The sequence below is a fragment of the Excalfactoria chinensis genome, chromosome 5 (assembly GCF_039878825.1).
Source record: "Excalfactoria chinensis isolate bCotChi1 chromosome 5, bCotChi1.hap2, whole genome shotgun sequence".
Classification (NCBI taxonomy): Eukaryota; Metazoa; Chordata; class Aves; order Galliformes; family Phasianidae; genus Excalfactoria; species Excalfactoria chinensis.
In genome coordinates this window covers 7,702,095-7,720,802 of record NC_092829.1, presented here as the reverse complement: position 1 = coordinate 7,720,802, position 18,708 = coordinate 7,702,095, and the positions used below count along the sequence as shown (strand labels likewise).

Below are 18,708 nucleotides of genomic sequence, written 5' to 3'. Positions count from 1 at the left end.
GCATTAATGAAAACAGGAATTCTGCTCCAGAGGGAGAACACTGCAAGTGTGGAGCAGGAGCGCATCCAGCTCCCTGCAGCAGGGCCTGAAGAACTGGCCTTGCTGCAGTGTTTTGCTTTCCGAGATAGAAAGTCATCACATGGGAGCAGAAATCATCAGAGTGAAGAAGAGTGTTAAGGAAGCCTGTGTGACCTGCTTGTGAACCCTTCCCGATGCATCTCAAGTAAGTTAGTGAAGAGCAAATGAAATAATCCTGCCGAACAGTCCCTGATGACTCCTTCTGCAGTGCCTTTGATGTAAAGCAGCTGGGAATTCACAAGCCCTACACGTGCCTGTGAACGTGTGTGCATGCTACTGAGTGTACTTGATTTCAGGCAGCGGGTGATGGGTTCCTCCAGCAGAGTTCCCCCAGCAAATCCTACATCTTTACTTACAAGCTAACCACCATGTGAGTATCTAAGCAGTAATATTTTTTTCCTTTCACTTATCCCATTCACAATGAAAATTGCCATCCTGGGTGGAATCTGCATGGTGTATCTGGATCAGGCCATCGTCAGCATGGAACAGAAGCCTTTTCTGCAGCAAGACGTGGCAAGATGCTTCATGTTTGGGAACTCTGTCAAGTCTCCCCTTACATCAGAACCTGGCTGAAAGAGCCTGATCTAATTCAGTTCCTTTGGGAGTGGCAGGATCTTTGTTTTGAAGTAGGAAGATAGAGAAAGTCGTTCTGGTCCAAGTCATAATAACCACGTGCTCACAGTGTCAGACAAAAGGTATTTCAGTAAAGAAGATGATATTTGTATCCAGATTCAACAGTTCTGGATACAGAAAACTGGCTTTCCATTGGCTTATAACCCACTGTTATTCTTTTGGTAGACATTTTATCTCGCCTTTCCTCTCTTTATTTACTGGGAATACAAGCTAAAGCTCCGGGACAGCGACTGCTCTTTACTCTGCACCTGCACAACGTACAGTACAATGAACCTCTTGCAGCTTGGGTTGTGCAGGTTCATACAGCCACAGGCATGCCCCTTGGAGCTGAAGGTGGCTGCTCTAATATAGAGATTTGCATGATAAGCACCACCTGTTGCAAACACAGGCTGAACTATGCTGCTGCTGCTGCATCCAACTTCTCCAAGACTTTCCTGAGCCTTCCCTTCTCCTTGCATGCCTGGGTGGCTGCCTCACTGCCCTGCAGCAGTACACGTTTCCCCAGTGCAACTGGAGGCAGATTGGGCCCATAGACTGATGAGGTCAGAGCAGGGGCATTTTAATTGTTGAATGTAAGTAATGTTCCCCACTGTTTAGGGAATAGGGCTGAAAGCACTGTAATACTGATGGCTGGAGAACATTTAAAACAGCCAATATACCTGAATAGGAAATGCTGGATATCACATTCATTGTACAACCTAGCCCAGTTCTGCCCCTGTGCAGGATACTCAGTGTATTCAGTACCCAAGCACCCTCAATGCTTGCCATCACTTAACCAGATTTTTAATGTATCCTCTGTATTTTCTCCACAGTATTTCTTCCATGCCAACACTTTCTCCTTGAAACTCCCCTCCCAGTCAGCCATACTCTTGTCTCTTCAAATATATCATTCTTGAGTTGTGTCTGCCCTGATTTGCCACACTGAGAAAACCAGGGGCTGCCATAAGAATTTGTTCCAGAGGGAAAAAGAAAGGTAAAAAAACAAAGAAGCAACAGCTTCTCCTTCCCACAGATGCACTCTTTTGGATGGGATTTAAAGATGATGGTGCAGCACGATGCTGCTCTGCAGCCCCCAGTGCCCATGTGCTATTTTAGGAGTGGTGAAGAAAGAAGAGAAGACTGCCCTTACTGTATTTTAATGCCCTCTGGATCACTGGAATAAAACGAGGAGGCTGTAATGCAGCATTCAGCCAGGCCTAGCATGTTGGCCTAAACTGCGTCTTCAATCAGGTCAGAAGACACGTGGGACTATTCTTCTTCTCTATAAATAGAGAACTATTGGCTGCTCAGATAAATACACACGTATTGGTTAAACCAAGCTTAAAGAGGAAGTAAGGCAATCACTAACCTTTTTATAGTAACTTAGAGCAAAGATTTGCCTAGATGGCAGGCTTGTATAAAGTAGTAAATTATCCTTACCTCCTTATAGCTGCATAGAGCTGTTCTGTGGATCGGCTGATAGAGCAGAATCTCTGGATGTAGATCAGATCAATGTGAAACAAGTTGATAAAATCCTAAACTACAGGTCAGTTAAACCAATAGTAAGACATGACTCAACAACAGGACAAGACAGAAAACAGAAGGAAGTCTGCTTTTATTTATAAAGGATTTACATCAGTTTATGCCAGAGCTCAATGCAAAAAGCCTTTAAAATGGCCCAGAAGTGACCACTGCCCCAGTAGTGTCCTCCTACCCGGCACCCCAGGGATGCAGAGAGCAGCAAGGCATGGCGTGGTGCTCCTCTGACAGGAGATAGCAGGAGAGCTCCGATAAAATACAAACGCTGAAGTCTCAGCCAGCTTTTAGGCCTTTGAAGATAATCACACCTTAAAGTCACCCCCTGGGCAAGATGTATTTGCCAGAGAAGTGCTCAAATGTTGATTAAAGAAGGCAATAATACTAGTCATTAAACAACAATGAAGTCCTACTGCTCTTTAGAAGGAGGAAGGAGGTGTTCCTAACTCCTTCCTGCTCCCACTGCTGCTTGCTTCACCCTTCCCAATGCTGTTTCCTACTGCTGTCCACGTGGAGGAGCAAGTCCATGGAGGGATGCTGTGTGCTGTGGAACCATAGGATCACAGAGCATCCCGAGTTGGAAGGGACCCACAAGGACCATCCAGCCCAACTCCTGGCTCCATCCAGGACCGTGCACCGGACCTATAGTTCCCATGTAAGCAGATGTTGTTGAGACTAAATTTTTGGAAGACAGCATTGAAGCCACCTAGGGAAGCTCCTGCAGGTGACTGAGAAGTGATATCCAGAATTAAACATGCTATACATAAATGCAAAGACATCTCTTTTGGCTGGAAGGAAAGCCTGGGCAAGTATTGCTATGATCTTGGTGTTCTTTGGCAGCCTGTGCTAGCTGGAGACAGAGCCGCTGTGTGGCTCTTGCTGTTTCCAGTCCCACTGATTGCTGCTGGAGCAAAGGGCACCTATTTGCATTAGGCACCAGCCACATCCATTAGCACGATACTCAGTTTTCCTTCTAGCTGGGTGGGAGGAAAAGTTTAAAAAAAAAAAAAAAGAGGTTATCGCTGTGCACACGTGGAGCTCTTCACTTCATCTCCTCGTTACCTGGACTGGAAGAGAACCCGGTGGGGCGGGCAGACTGACGCACACCGGAGCGCTTCGGGACGGCAGGGCCGCAGCTCCCGAGGCTCAGTGAGGAGGAGGCCGCGTGGCCTAGAGCTGCGGAGCCGTGCCGGAGGGAAGGCGGGCGCGGCCCGGCCGCTGGGGCCGCCTCCTGACGTCGGGAACCTGCCGTGCGCAGGGCGGGGCGGGCGCCGGGAGCGGGCGGGCAGAGCCGGGAGCGGGGCGCGGCGCCTGGCCTGTCCCTGCGCCCAGGGCCGGAGCAGGTAGGGCGGCGGGCGGCTCTGCCGGGGGAGGCGCGGGGCCGGGGGGAGGCAGCGCCGCGCAGACAAAGGGCCGGGCCCGGCCCGCGGGGGGCTCCGCGCTGCACCTGGGGCCGAGCTCCGCCGCTGCTGGCGGCCCGCGCGGTTCCTCCCCGAGCTCGGGCCAGGCCGGAGCCGCGGAGAGGGAAGCGGGGCCGTTCGCCCAGGTGTGCGGCCGGGACGCGGGGCGAAGCGCCTGGATCCGCACCGCCGGGAGCCGCGTACGGATGCGGCGTCGCGGAGCCGCCCGGCAGCATCTATCTTTCTCCGTCTGCTCTGTGCCGAGGGGCAGCCCTGCCCCACGCTGCGGGGTAGGAGAGACCCAGCCCCGCTCTTAAGTGCACCGGGAAACGCATCTTCGGTCTAGGGAAAGAAGAGGAGAAGATGCCCTGACGTGCGCTGCTTTTTCTTCTTCCTTCAGGCGGAGAGAAGAGAGGAAAATGCGATATTGCGGGAGAGCGAGGAGGAGAGGCAGCAGAGCTGTGCTCTGTGCTGCCGGCCTGTAGCAGCGACAACAAACAGGTGTGGCTTTGCGCTCCCGAGAAGTGCCGTACGCCGCTTTCCAAACCAACCCCGGGTGAGAGCTGCCTCTTTGCCATCCGTCCTGGAAAGGGGATGCTGCGTTCCTCCGGTGGGAATTGCAGCTTGTGATTCCTACCCACTGGTAACACTTATCAGCTCCCGTGAGAAGGGAGGAAGCGATCGTGGCTTCCCAGCTTATCTGTATGGAAGTGGGATGAGCGATAAAGAGGCTGTGCTGCTCTCAGCACCGCTGCCGCTGCTCCTGGGAGTCTGCTATGGAGCCTGGTTATGTCATCGTGCTGATGTTTTGGCCCAGGTCTTGAAGGATGCAGAAGCACGAGCTGTGCTTTGTGTGCAATGAGCTGCTAACTACCAGAAAATGTTTTGGAAAAGTTGTTGTTTTTAAACCAGTATTCTGGTATTTCAGTGGTTGGATTCAGCTGCATATTTCGTCTTTGAAATCCCTTGCTCAGCTTTACTTTGCAGTGGGAATACGTCCAGGGCTGCAGAGTGCTCCTACCAGTGGCACATGGGATGCATGCTTCACCACCGCTTGTGGCCATAAAGCAATGCAAAAGCAGGTTATAGGCAGCCATGCTGGCTCCCATGGCTCAGGAAACCTTGTTAACTGCAGCTGTGCGCTGATGTGCTTCCATCCTTTAGTAGCAGCTCACTATGTGTTCCTCTTTTTTTGTGTGTGTTTAGGATGTGTGAAGATTAAGTGCCAAGCGCCAAGATGAGCGTGACTTCGTGGTTCTTGGTGAGCAGCACTGGCATTCGCCATCGGCTCCCAAGGGAGATGATATTTGTTGGCAGAGATGACTGTGAACTGATGCTCCAGGTAATGTGGCTTTCCTGTTGTCTTTAGAAGATGCAGTGCTGGGGGTCTATGGAGATATTGTGTGCTTTCTTCAAATGATGTCTTTTAAAACATGCTATTGTGTTGAGTATGTAGTTCCCATGAAGAGCTCATATGTTCATGAAAGTGCAAGTGAGGCTTGTTTCAAACAGCTCTGTCATCAGATGGATGACAGATAGGAGCATCCAGGATCACACAGATAGGAGCTGCACTGCTCGGAGATTAATCGCGTCAAACAGATTGACTATCTTGATGCAACAGAAGTAGTAAGCAAAGACATTACCACTCTGTCCTGATCTGCAAGTGATTAAATTACTGGGTTCTTTGGCATGTGGTTTGGAGGGGAGCAGGGTGTTTTTGCCTGTTTTCCCCATTACTGTAAGTCTGATGAGATTTCAGAGCTTATATCTCTTGGTTGGTTTGCTTGTTTTATTATTTTTTATCACAGTAGGAAATGCTGATCTCTAGCAGAGGAATGCCGGCTGTTTTGGTGGGGTGTCTAAGGCATTGTCCTCTTGCTCCCAAAGTAATTGTGTTACTTGGGCAAGCTTGCAGCTTGTGTTAGTGCTTTCCATGCAAGCATGTCTCTTTGCTGGACTGAGTCCAACGTGCCTGAAGTGTTGACTGTGGTCTGATGTTTGACAGCACAATGTAATGGACGTCACTCCAAATAAATGGAGCTGGAATCTTGCAAAGAGCTTTTGACAGGAGCAGCTTAGCTCAGGACTTTGTAGAAGCTCGCAATTAAATTGATATTTCTGTTCGACTTGTGCATGAGTACTTGAAGTGCGAAAGGACTTTGGTTGCACCTGTCTGTCTCCCTTTTGCCCCTTTACACAGGTGGCAGAAGATTTTGTGGATCATCTGTAAACACTGCGGCTGCTGGTGTCAACATAAGAGAGCTTCCTATATGACAGGGCCTCCCTCCCTTGTAGGTAGCTTTCACTGATAACCCAGTAACAGCTATTTCCTAAATGCTTTGCTGACGTCCTTCCATGCAGGCTGTGTTTGTAGCTACTGTGCAGATTCTGTATGATATGTTAGCAGGAGGTCTGCTGAGGGGACAGAAGTTCCTACTGTATGAGCTGTCCTTGGAAGGCAGTTGTTTGTTAAGGTGTTGTCTGGCCCTGGTAAAATGTTAAGTGTCCACAAAAGGAGAGCTTGCAGTATTTGTGCTGCTCTGCTGGCTGGCAGTGAAGGAAATGGCTTTGCCATTCAAAGTGTCGGAGTTTGAAGTATACTCTGGTTTGACAGCAGATCGTTTGTTTGGGTTTTCCTATGAATCACACTATCTTTTATTTCTTTTTTCCACGTCTGACAAGTGAGCCATTTAAAATGTCTCGGTGTTTTCTGAAGTCTGCATTTGCTCAAAAACCTGATGGCTGTCTTCTCTTGTGACTTAAAGGGGAAAAATGTATATGGTGGCTTTACTATTAAAAAATGGCCTGAGCTTCTGGGTATCCCTTAATTTAGTACCCTATGAAGGTATTTGAGTTTTCTTTACAGCCAGGGCTCTGCACATTGAGAATCACAGTTCTCAAGCTGTGCAGTCCAACATAAAAGTACCCAAATATCACAAATTGTAAAAATGTGCTGCTTATTTCTCTGGCTATTTATGGGGTTAAATGGACAGCATGGACTGTGAAGTTCTCCATACCTCATGGAGTATTTAATGCTGCTTTAAAAGTCTAAACTGGCTTGTTAATGCATGCTGACCAGCAACCTTGTGACGCTATTAATTTGTCATGCTCTTCTCTACAAGGTAAATGAATTGGGATTCTTGGAGGAGCCAGCAGTATCAGTCAGAAGAGGGATGTGGTTGCATTTGGGGGCTGGCAGGTGGTGGGAAGTAGTAGAGGAGATTTTCATAGAAGGTGTTTCTATTATTTTGCTGGAATGAAGGCCCTGGGTTGTCAGTATAAGCCAGCTGTTTATGTTCACGGCCTGAATTATATCTGACTTTTTATAAATATATTAGTTTACTGTCTTGAGTAATACAGCTTTTTATCAGATCATGTGAATGGTCTCATTTTGAACAGCACATAATTTTCGTAGCCATTTGCTTATAAAGACATTTTCCAGAGCTTTCTTGGGCTCCAGCTGACATGACTGTATTAAGATGCAGGGCAGCAGGGAGACTCAAGTGCACTCTTGATATCCAAGCAAAGTTGTGTGTGAGCAGATGGAGGATGAGGTCTAAAAATAGACTTTTTCCCTACTGTGACTGTCCATGTCATAGAATTGTTGTGCTGTTTGGCACAATTGGTTTTCCTGGCAAAAGCTGAAGGAGCTGGGAGGTTATCAGAGCAGACGGACAGAGCTCTTGTGGCAGTGTAACTGTCATATTCCTCTGGCGATGACACTGAAAGTACGTGTTCACTGCATGGTTATTTTGGATATAGACTTCAAGATATGGGCACTCAGTACTCCCAGGTGCACAGCTGAGAACAGGCTGGCATTGTCTAGGAGGGGGGATGGATCATCTGGGCGCTGTTTTTCATCTCTTAAGATTATTTCTGCTTAGTGATTTCATTGTGATATGGTCAGTGGTCCCCTGCTGAAACCCTGTGCGTTCAACAGGGCTCCAACATGCAACACAAGAGATAAGCTCTCCTCGGCCTGAAAATCTTGCAGCCTTGCCTTTCTCATCTTACTATTTCAGAAACATCTTATCTTTTGAAGTTTCTTGGCAAAGGTACTTTAAGGTATCAGATCCCTAAATGGCAAAAATGATGTCTTTGTCACCAAACAATCAAGCCTTAGTTTCACTCGAGCTTACAGGTACTGCGTTTGCTTTCTAGTTAACAAAGAGATAAAGAAAAGCATGGTCTTCAAGCTTAAAATTAAGTAGATTTGATAGTGGGGAAACAATCTGCCTTGAAATCCTGTGTGCCTACTAAGATTAGAATAGGATTAGAAATATTGTAAAGGTTTTCTCAGCACTGTAAAGATCCTTGTACAAGTAAACGTGAGATTTACATTGAGTTTGAATATTAATGCATGGAGGCAATGCTGCGTGGTGTGCTTTGGCATGCACTGTGTTGTTACACGTAGTCAAGGGCTCCATTCTGCTCTCTATCTCAACTTAAATCCTTTTAGGATCTCATTTGCTCCCCTCAGGTAAATCAAGACAGCAAGCGTGTGGAAACTTCAACCTTTGCTAATTACTAACTAATTCATAAACCTAACTAATTAATAAACCTGTACTAGCAGGTTTTTCATAAAGCTTAAGGAAGATGGGAATTCTCTGAAAACATGTTTTCTTTATTTCCTTCTTTTTCTCCTTAAAGAAAGAGTTGTATTGGTGGTTTGTTGTGGTGGTTTTTTTCGTTTTTAACAATGTAGAGTGAAGTAACTCCCTCCCCCCACTGCATTTTTCATGTGAAATGTAATTGCCAGCTTTATCAGCTTTGATCGTTTGCTTAATGCCATGGATATTTACTTGCATTAGCAAAACGTTTATGGAGTGCAAAGTTTTCGTGTAACCATTGAAACCTCCCCCTCCCCCAAATAAAGCATGTCTGACATTTTTCTTAGATGTAAATATTTAATGAAAAGGAGAGCAGCATCATGATTTTGTTGTTGTTTAAAAGAGAGGTGTTTACTGGGAAAAAAGAAATGAGAAAGGAAAACATTTAAGCAACGTTCTGTTGTGTTTTTCCCTCCCTGTAGAGCAGCGGTTGGGCACGCTCTTGCAGTATCAGTATGTACTCCAGCTGGAGTAGGTGCAGATGGTGTGATGCTTCTGTTTCAGGTGTGGCCTTTGTCCTGCCTGTCAGTTAGGACAGCTTGGCACTTCCTATTATGAGCCTCTGCTTTCAGTTGCTTACAACTTTGCTAAACTTTCTAGCTGTTTAAGGTGCGAGTTTATGTTCCAGGCATCTGCTTTAGGCAGAGTATTCTGGAATAGATCAGCTCCTTTCTTCAGTCTTATAATGAGTCTGAGGAAAACGCTGCTTTCCTCATGTAAACTATTTAGAAGTATATTTAACCTTTCTTTGAAGTTCTTGTGCTGCAGAGCTGGAAGTGATGCTTTTTCAAGGGGGAATACCCAGGTCAGTGGTGATGGGTTTTCTCATTGATAACCTGAATGTGTTTGGCTGAGTTCCAGACCTTTGGACAAGGTTGAAGGTCACTCACAGTCAGTGGGAAGAGCTTACAGACATTTTTCTTAGCAATGTTTCATTGGGAGTGTGGTTGGTGAGGTTATGGGTTGGAGGACAGGTTGGGCTAGGTGCAGGGATGCACAAGGCTGATATTTATGTGGTCAGCAGCTCTGTGTCCAGGTGGAGACCGGTCATGAGTGGTGTCCCCCAGGCATCTCCCATGGGACCAGTGATGTTTCAACATCTTTATAAGTGACGCAGTGGTATGTATTGAGTGTACTCTCAGCAGCTTCACTGGTGACTCCGAGTTGAGCCGTGTGCAGTTGACACAACAGAAGAAAGGGATGCTATCCAAAGTGCCCACAACAGGCTTTGAAAAGTGGCCCCACGTGAATGGAATGAAGTTCAATAAGGACAGGTGCAAGGTGTTACACTTGGGTTGAGGCAACCCCAGATAGGTGTACAGAGAGGGGGAAGAACTCAATGTGAGCAGCCCTGCAAAGGAGGACTTAGGGGTCCTGATGGACAAAATGCTGGACATGAGGCAGTGTTCGCTCTTGCTACCTGGAAGGTGAACTGCATCCAGGACTGCACTAAAAGAGGGGTGGCAGCAGAGTGGGGGAGGGGTTGTCCCCCTCCGCTCTGCCCTTATTTGGCCCTATCTTGAGTACTGCATCCAGGCTTGGGACCTGGAGAAGAAGGATGCAGAACTGTCAGAGCCAGTCTGGAGAGCCACAGAAATAACCAGAGATCTGGAACACCTCTCCTGTGAAGAAAGGTTGAGAGAGCTGGGCTTGTTAATCCTGGGAAAGAGAAAACTCTGGGGACACCTCATTTCAGCCTTCCAGTTTTTGAAGGGAGCTTATAAGGAGCAGGATGAACTTTTTACATGGCTTAATAATGATAGGACAAGGGGGGATTGCTTTAAGCTTAAAGAGGGGAGATCTAGATTAGATATCGTGAAGAAATTCTTTGCTTGGACAGCGTTGAGGCCCTGGCACTGCTGCCCAGAGAGCTGTGGGTGCCCCATCCCTGGAGGTACCTGAGGCTGAGTTGGATGGGATCCTGAGCAGCCTGAGCTGGTGGGGAGCAACCAGTCCATGGCAGGGGCTTGGAGGGTGGGCTTTATGGTCCTTTCCGGGCTAAGTAATTGTTCTGTGTGAGAACAGCTGCTCTACATTAGATTAGATCAAGGTGCATCTAGACCACTTTCCTGACTTGGGCTGTGGTCAAACAGCTATCTAGAAAGCTGGTACAGTACATGCTCAACTTCCTACAGTTTATGTTTCAGGGAGCTAATTGCTGTCTCTGTGCTCATTTTGGTCAGCGGGTTTCTATTTTACAGCAGCTAGCTTACAGATTAAGGCTGGGTTGAGCAGGTACAAGAAGGTTTGTGTGCGTGCATAGAGGAGGAGCACAGAGAGGGGAATCTGCAGGGTATAGAGCATGGTGAGCGTAGGGCACGAGCAGCTCAGTGTGAAGATGGTGGGCATTGCTGTGTGAAATTGGGGAGCAGCATCTCCCTTGGGCCTGAAGTGGGCTCTAGTCTTGCTGTTGCTCTGGTGTCAGCAAATAGCTATAGAAGCTCCCAGCCAAGTCTCTGTCACTGGTCCATATGGGGGATCATGTGCTGCTTGTGCTATCAGTCAGTTCATTTCACAAGCCCCTACCACGAGGTTCTGGCAAATGCCATAAATGCTAACTTGATGCTGCTTGAATAGACTTCCTCCTTTTTTTAGCTTGTTTTGGTAAAAAGCTAGGCAATTACAAGCATCCTAGGCATTGAAAGAGCATTCCTATGGCTGCTACATCAAATGTTTATAAGTGCAAAGCAGTTAGTGTGGAGACTGTCTGCTGTGATCCTGCTTCTGTCCTTTGTACATAGGCATGAAGGTATAATCTATTCCTGTGCCGTTATCCTGTAGTTTTACCCCTACAAGATCTGTCCCATGCTCAATTCATGATGTATAGAGTGCACTCTGCAAATAACACAGTGTAGTTATGAGCTCTGTGTGTGTGTGTGACTAGTAGTCGAATTAAGGTTTCATTGACCTGATGTGTCCTACCTTCCCCGGGCTGTATTTGATAACACAATGTCTCTCTGATGTAGCTTGATAAACATTTACATAAACAAGTGTGAATAGATGCAGCACAGTTTGTCTACACTGGGAAGAAGCAGGTGGTGTGAGTGTGGTAGGTGTTTTTCTGATGCTTCTGGGTGAATGTACTGCTGTGTAGAAGCCAGGTCCTTCCGTCACAGAGGTGTTTTCTGCACTGGAAGTTCTTTCTGGGAGTGATAGGAAACCTCAGGCCTGATGTCCCAACCTCACTCCCAGAGGCTCAGGGGTGGAGGAGGAAGCTGCAGTCAGGACAGGGCTGTGCAGTTATCTGGAGGATGTCAACCAGCACCTGTCTGTCCCTGGGTGTCAATAATTGCAGCGGTTTTGAAACGTTCATCCCTGAGGTGCCACAAAGGAAGGAGCTGTCTTGAAGGCAAAAGGGAAAGGATGTGGCCTTGGGAAGCCTCAGATTTCTGCTTTGCAGTTCTTCTTCTGCTGGGCAACAGCTATGACAATTCTAGACCTGTTGCTGTTTGATTCTTGCCTCTTATTGTGGAATTGATGGGAGGGCCGTGCCCAGTGAGGGGATGTGGTGTAGGGCAGTCAGCATGGCAGGACCAGCAAACCACGAGTGGAGGTCGTTGCTTCCCTGCGACATAAAGGACAGGAGGGCTATGAGGAACTGGAGAGAGGGTTTGTTCTTCCAGTGGACCCTGTCCATATCTGGAGCTGACCACAGTCTTGATGCAGACTGTTACGCAGCTGTACTGAAAATGTCAAGGCTTCTCTCTCACACCAGAAGTGCTGCTTGCCCATGCAAAATGGAGGGAAGGCAACTCATCTGCAGGCTATGTGCTCCCTGCATTAGGTGAGGACCAGCCCTTAGATCTCTTCAACCTGTGCTCCACTTCTAGAAAGGAACTAGCAAGCGAAACCCAATTCTAGCCCAGAATAATGGGTTAAATTGTTGTAGAAACTGTGCCAGCTTCCAAATCCCTTTGCCAAGCTGTGGGGATTATGGTTTCATTTTCCTGGGGGATTTCTTTCTTTTGTTCAGTGCCTTATTTTTGCATGAATACTCAGGCCCTGGCCCTGCAGCGGATCCACTATGCAGATCCATAACCTTAGCTGCAGCAAAGCTAGTGGCAGGAACTGCACCTCAGAAGCTATAATGTGTTCAGCTCCAGAATGAGGGTGGCTGCACATGCTGAAGAGGGGACTGTCTACTTGTGTGGAATCATGCAGAAGCTAACCCGTGTCCCTGGAAGCAATCAGTCTGCCTTCTGTAGGGACATCTTGTCTGCAGCCAGCCTGAGGCAGGATGGAGCATTCACGAATCATTGATGTATATCCTGGAAAAGTACTGAAGCTGCCGGTATGCAGAACTCTATGAAACACATAGCAGTGAAAGAGGGAGACCCAGTGTTTACAGTTATCATTAAAAGTTATTGGGATTTTACTTTTGAGGAGCAAAAGCTGTGTTTCAGGCCAGTGTGCCAGGCTGTTTTGTTGTTTGTTTGATGTTGGCTCTGCATCTCTTCATTTCTAAAGTGGGGCACTGGGAGAGGTTTGTATTTCCTTACTGGGATGCTTGTGCAGAGCACATCGCTGGCAGAACTGTAACCTGTTCACTGTGGAAAGTATTCAAGCAAGTGTTTATTGCATGCTGCCACCAGAATGCTGCAGTTATCCTGTGCCAGACGTGCACAACAGACTGTGGTTAGGAACAGGGAAACTGCTCTTGTTTGTTTATTTTATCTCCAACACCACGATGCCTCGCAGCACTGGCAGGGCTGAGGTCCAGATCTCAAACCTGAGCAGTAGGCTTTTGCCCATGGTAATTCTGCTGGAGAAAAAAAACAGCATCTGTATCTGCATAGACAGCTGAGCTGCGTCTGCTCCCCAGCCCTGTAGGGAAATGCAGGCTGTCTCTATTTTTTCCTCCTGCCTTTCTTAGCTGGTCTCGTTTCCATGTGCATTTTGCTTGGTGTCTCTGCAGGTTCTTGCTTTGCCTTGCATGTCATGCTCCATACATCAGGCTCTTCATCAAGCACAGTGCTGCTGGTCATCTGCTGTTTGCAGCGCACGTAAAGGATGTGCTGTTTGCTTCTGTGGAGACTCCTGTATATTTGAAAAGCTACTTTTTGCTGCCCAAAGCAGAGGCCTTTGCTGACCTGAAGCATGCAGTTCTGAGAATCGCAAGCAGGCTGCTGGCTGTATGTCTGATGGGGTCTGATGTTTTGGTCCAGATTTGAGACCAGCAGACTGGGAGATGCTGTTCCTGTCTGGTATTGGAGATAACTCCTCTTTAATGTCGTCTTGGAAGAAAAGGCAACTGTAAAATACCACTGTCTTCAGATACGTGCAGCATGTGCATTTCACCTACGAGATGTTTAACGCAGTGAGTTGTAGGCATTATGTGGGAGAAGCAAGAGAGCCTTACATTAGGAAGTGATTTGAATGTCTGGAAATGCAAACGCTGCATGAGTTCAGTATGGTGACAAATCAGTGTTTGTTTTCCCTTCAGACAAGTGTACGTGTTGTTAACCAGAAAAGCATACTCTGTGTTTTCCCAAGAGTTGTTCTTAACAAGACTGGTGTTGGGACGTGCTGAGAAGGCCATGGCCCTCCTTCGTGTCCTCTCTCTGAGTGTAGCCTTCTTGCCTCCAGATCACTTGTGCCTAGCAGCAGACCTGCCTTCCCTGCCTTCTTTCTTCCCTTTAGTCTCATCTGAGATGTTGATAGCTTTACTATCTTGTAAATATGTGCTTCTAAACTAAGGCCTCCTGTGCTTGGTATTCAGTCAATTGCAGTTTTTCAGTTTATAGAAGCCTGAAATCAGTTGCGTTGCAAACCTCTGGGAAGTAGTCTGCACCCGTGGGCTGCTCTGGTTTCCTAACTCACCTGTGATTCACAAGTTCATTCATTGGAAACCGCTGGCTTGCTGAGCTGAAGTGACTTCAGCAGGTCTGTGCTGGTGCTCTCATCTGTTGCCAGTGTGGAATGTGGCTAGGCTTAGCTGGGAAGTGGGATGGAGGTGTTCATCATCACAGATGATTCTGCTCCTCTCCGAGAACAAAAGCACTGTCAGCCTCCGGGCAGCTGCTGTCACTGCAAGAGAGAACAGCTCATGTTGAGCATGACTGATGTTGAAATAAACCACACCTCGGTTCTCAAGAGTGACCTTTGGCAAGTTGCATCAAAATAAATAAGGTGCGATTTCAGTTATTTTAGGTTGAGTTTCCTGGGAGACGGGCCCTTAGGAACTTCTGCTGCCAGTTCTTGTGATGTTTGCTGCTCTAACATAAACAAAACTGAGAAAATTCTTCTCAAAACAGCAACAACAACAACAAAAGTCATGACAAGTCAGGACTGTGAGCTGTGCAACACTTTGTGTTCCTAATATGCTTTTTAAAGGGGTGCTGAGAAGATTCAAGACTGTGGGTCGGATACAGTAGATCACTGTGACTGCTTTTGAATGCAGCTAAACTTTCATGGAGGATGGGAAATTCTGGCATAAATAGGTCCCATTGGTGACCTCTGCTTTTATGAACGGGAATGTCATGGTGCTGGAATACATCTCTGTCCTCTGCATTGATCCTTGTCTGGTTTGGGACCGGGAGTGGCTGTAGTCAGCTGTTGTAATACACAGCAGTCCAAAGGCCAAGCTAGCTTACAGCAGGGTCAGGTCCAGGGCAGACCAAATTTTTAGGAGACAGCTGCTTTCCTGAAGTAAACCCTGTCTTATTTATTTTTTTTAATGACTTGTGACTTGGTGCAAAATAAAACCTGCCTTTATTTTTTGTCTGGACTGAATTCAGAAGACATTCAGTCCTTGGTGAGAGGCTAAAGGGTTTGATCTGCCTTTAAATTCTGTTAATCTTTAAATGAATGCTGTAAAAAGCTAAAGCAAACACTGCTACGCCAGTTAGTCAGCTCTCCTTCCTTTCGCACTGGGGACAGTGAGAGCCACCCACACACAGTACTGGGTTGCTGTGGGACATGGGGATGCCTTGTGTATGCATCTGTGCTGTGCAGCTGGAACGCTTGTCTGTGTTAGTCCTTGGGAAGAAGAAAGTCCTGCAGATAGTGAAGTTTGTAAGGATAAAGCCTCAGTGTTTTCATTAAGGAATTCCCCTGAAATAGTCTTTGCCTCTGCTTGCCCGCAAGGAGATGGGTAATGGCTTAGTGAGAGCAGTGCTGTGGAAACTAGCCTGTTCATGCTTGGGAAAAGGGATGGACTTATTTTTCAGCAAGAGCTTGTTGGTTGGTGCCCAGGAGGAGGAAGGTGATGCTCAGTCTGGCTGGGCTCCCTGCTGGGGCAGCATGCCTTCCCCTGCTCTGAGATCCAGGGAGATTTTGGTAATGCGTGCACCTGCTGGTGAATGGCTCCAGTGACTGCCTCACAGCTACAACACCTATGCCATATTTCAACTCTTTGGAGGCTTTTCTTTAATAATTCTGCCTTGAAGTGGTCTGACAGTATTTCTCCTGAAGTGTCACGCTGTGTTTTGAAGATAAGACGTTTGGTAATGTGCACTGGGATAGAGCCACTGGGACTAAATTGCTGTCCAGATCAGTGTCCTCACAGCAGGCTTAACACTGAAATTTTCTAGAGCTGCTTTTTCATCCTCAGTTACCTAACCTTCCTCTAAGCTGGAAAACATCCTAGAGTTTAAATCAACTCCAGCACGTGATTCTGGGAACAGTATGCATTATAAGCGAGTTTGGCTTGAACTCAAGAAAATACTTTTTCCCTTTGAAAATTAGGAAGAAATCCTTCCAAACAGCAAGTCCATAAGTGGTGAGGACACCAGCATCAGATTATGGAAATGGAGCTCTTCCAGTTCACAGTGAATCAGATCTTGCCCCCCAGGCCTTTAATTTGACTGATGTTTTCTTTTCAGCGTGTATTGATACAACTTACTGAAATGCTGACATGGCTTTCCATAGTATTTTTTTCATGTAAATATTGTACTGTTTAGAACAACCATGGAAGCTTTAACTGTGTTCTTTGGTTATAAATAGTAACAATAATATTTAATCTTTCCTGTTTTCTCTCCCCTTATCCTGTATCAGGTTAGTTTAATGTATAAATGTTGATGTGAATAACAGTGTCTCTTATGGCTGACTGCTCTCACATTCATTGTGTTTTCATTGCCAGTCCCGCAGCGTCGATAAGCAGCATGCTGTAATCAACTATGACAAAGAGAAAGATGAGCACTGGGTGAAGGATCTTGGAAGCTTAAATGGGGTAAGTAGCAAACCTCTGGGATAACGGAGGCCAGCACATGATGCTGAGTCTGTAAACATTATATGTCCCTCTATTGCTAGACCCTCCAGGGTTACTCTAGCCATTGGCATAAATTAATCTAAATGGATACAGTTATTTGCAAGGTCTGAGACAGAGGTTATGCAGCATCTCATCTTAGAAGAGGAAAGCTTTGATAAATTAATCTTGGTTTTTTTTGTTATTTTTTTTCCCCTTGTTGGTGCCCCTTCAGAATTCTCTGGTGTTCACAAAACCATAGAGCCTCTTTGAATCTATTTCTTGTTCTTTTCTGTCTCATTTTGGGGATGTTAACATTGAACTGGTGAAGCTGGAGCAGCTGTACAGCATGAGCAGGGTGACCTTTAGCAGTTCTGTTGTCGGTACGTGGAGTGATTTATGAGATGATGAGCCATTTAATTTCTTTGGGGAGAAACTATTTAAAACCAGCTCTTTTTGATAATAAGGATTAGTATTTCACCTCTTTTGATTTGTGTTAAGACTGAGGAGAGATGTGAACCCAAAACAAGAGCAGAACCTGCCTCAGTTTTAACCCTTGTTGTGACCCTGACTCAGGCTGTCGTGTTAGGCATCTTGGTGAGGCTTTGCACCTGAATTCTGTGATTATTTAATACACTGTGCGAATTAAAACTTTCCTCATATCATGCATGCCTCTCTTTGGCTGTTGTTATACACCAGTGGAGCTATTCCTCTTGTGGAGCAAGCCTCAACTAGAATCACAGCACTATGTTTGCAATACAAGTTTTACTGCAGTCACAGTTTTCAGCTTAGAAACAGGAGCTCTCCATCATTACTGACACAAAAGCATGAGACAAAGCCAGAAACTTGTACAAAAACTGTGGCTGAAGGAGCCATCAACCCTTCTGCCTCCTCTGGCATCTGGCTGCAGCTAGAGTGAGTGGTCATCCTTCTCAGCCTAATAGCTGAGGGCAGAGAGCCCTGCTGAAGTGTCAGCATTTCTGCTAAGTACTGTGGGCCCTGCCTGGATCCTTGCTTCACAACCTGTGATTAAAGAATAGCTCAAAAGTCCTACTTGCAGAAACGGGAGGTTCCTGTTGCTGCTTCTCTTTCTTCATAGGCTCATGAATAAGAATTTACAGCATTTTGGTAATAGACTTACACTTAAAAAGGTGGATTGAAAGCAGTGAGAGCAATGCCTGTCTTCTGCAGCTGATCCAACAGACTTCATTGCAGAAGGCTGTCGTGGCAAACTCTGTTTATTTTGTGTGAAGTAAATAGGTCCTTAGTTGGTAGTTTTCATGTGAGCTTTACTTTCAGGAGGAAAGTCAAATTTCTTCTGGGGGGGCTTCGGTTTTAATTCATTTCTCAGCATTTGCTTTTATTTTGTATTTATTTTACCCCTTTTCAACAACACATTATATGACTTCAGGCAATACAGTTCATGATATTCTATGATTTTTTTTTTTCATTTTTGCTTTATTATAATGTTCAGGCAGCTGATTCTGCAGCTTTTGTCTTTTGATTTTTGAAGACAGCATTTCTGTCTGTGGTAAGCAGTTGACTGGGGTTGCTTAAGTGCCCAGGTAACAGTCAAAATGGATTTTCTTTTGCAGAAAATCCAGCAGTCATTATTTTTGTTCTAGATCTGCCTGCTGTGGGATTTTCTTCCATGCAAATAAGAAATTGCCTGTGTTTTAACCAGCTTCACTGCTTTCCTTCTGGAATTACAGGCCTCTTCCACAGCTCTTCTGGCAACACCTCCTGTGTTCCAGCTTCCTGCTCCAGCATTTATTTTTCCCTCTGGTTACTGCTTGGTTTTAAAGTGTGTGTTTGAGTTGGCCAAGGTGAGAAAGTAAAAGGAGAACACCGTGCCTTGGTGATGAAAGTGTGTTACTTCATTTTCTAGCATGATTTTGACTCTTCAAAGCTTAGCTGTTGTTGTAGCGAGGCTACAGAGACCTTGTAGTAGATACCAGGTCTGTGAGGTTGGGTCACCGCTCTGCTGCAAGATCAGGTAACTCCTGGGATCTGCAGCTGCTGAGTGCCTGAGCCCCAGCAGCATGCTGGTGCTGCTTCACTTGAGTTCCTGAGTTATTTTTATTTGGCCTGGCTTATTACAAAAGCACACAGGCTCATCTGCGGAAGCTGTCTGTGAGTGCTTGATCTGCTGTTCTGTAAGAGTTGTTCCTTATGGGGTCCCCTCAGAGTGAGGGCATCTGAGACATCTGAGTTGTTTGTTCTCAGCTGTGAAGCACGTTTTTTGCACTTTTACAAGGATAATTCAGTTTCTTCAGGCCTAAGCTCT

The 18,708-nt window shown here is 46.3% G+C and overlaps 1 protein-coding gene across 7 annotated transcripts in view; it reads left to right on the top strand.

Moving 5' to 3' along the window:
• The first annotated feature begins 3,432 nt into the window (after positions 1–3,432).
• Positions 3,433–18,708, top strand: part of CEP170B (centrosomal protein 170B) — a 54,096-nt gene continuing 38,820 nt past the window's right edge. For 5 of the 7 annotated variants that reach the window (XM_072336960.1, XM_072336957.1, XM_072336954.1 and 2 more), the window contains exons 1-4: positions 3,433–3,569; positions 4,027–4,127; positions 4,833–4,968; positions 16,317–16,406. In XM_072336960.1, the coding sequence (XP_072193061.1) occupies positions 4,864–4,968; positions 16,317–16,406 (195 nt within the window). In that variant the 5' untranslated portion in view covers positions 3,433–3,569; positions 4,027–4,127; positions 4,833–4,863. Of the gene's footprint in view, positions 3,570–4,026; positions 4,183–4,832; positions 4,969–16,316; positions 16,407–18,708 lie in introns of those variants that run through there. The other 2 variants (XM_072336958.1, XM_072336955.1) reach the window with 2 other exon arrangements.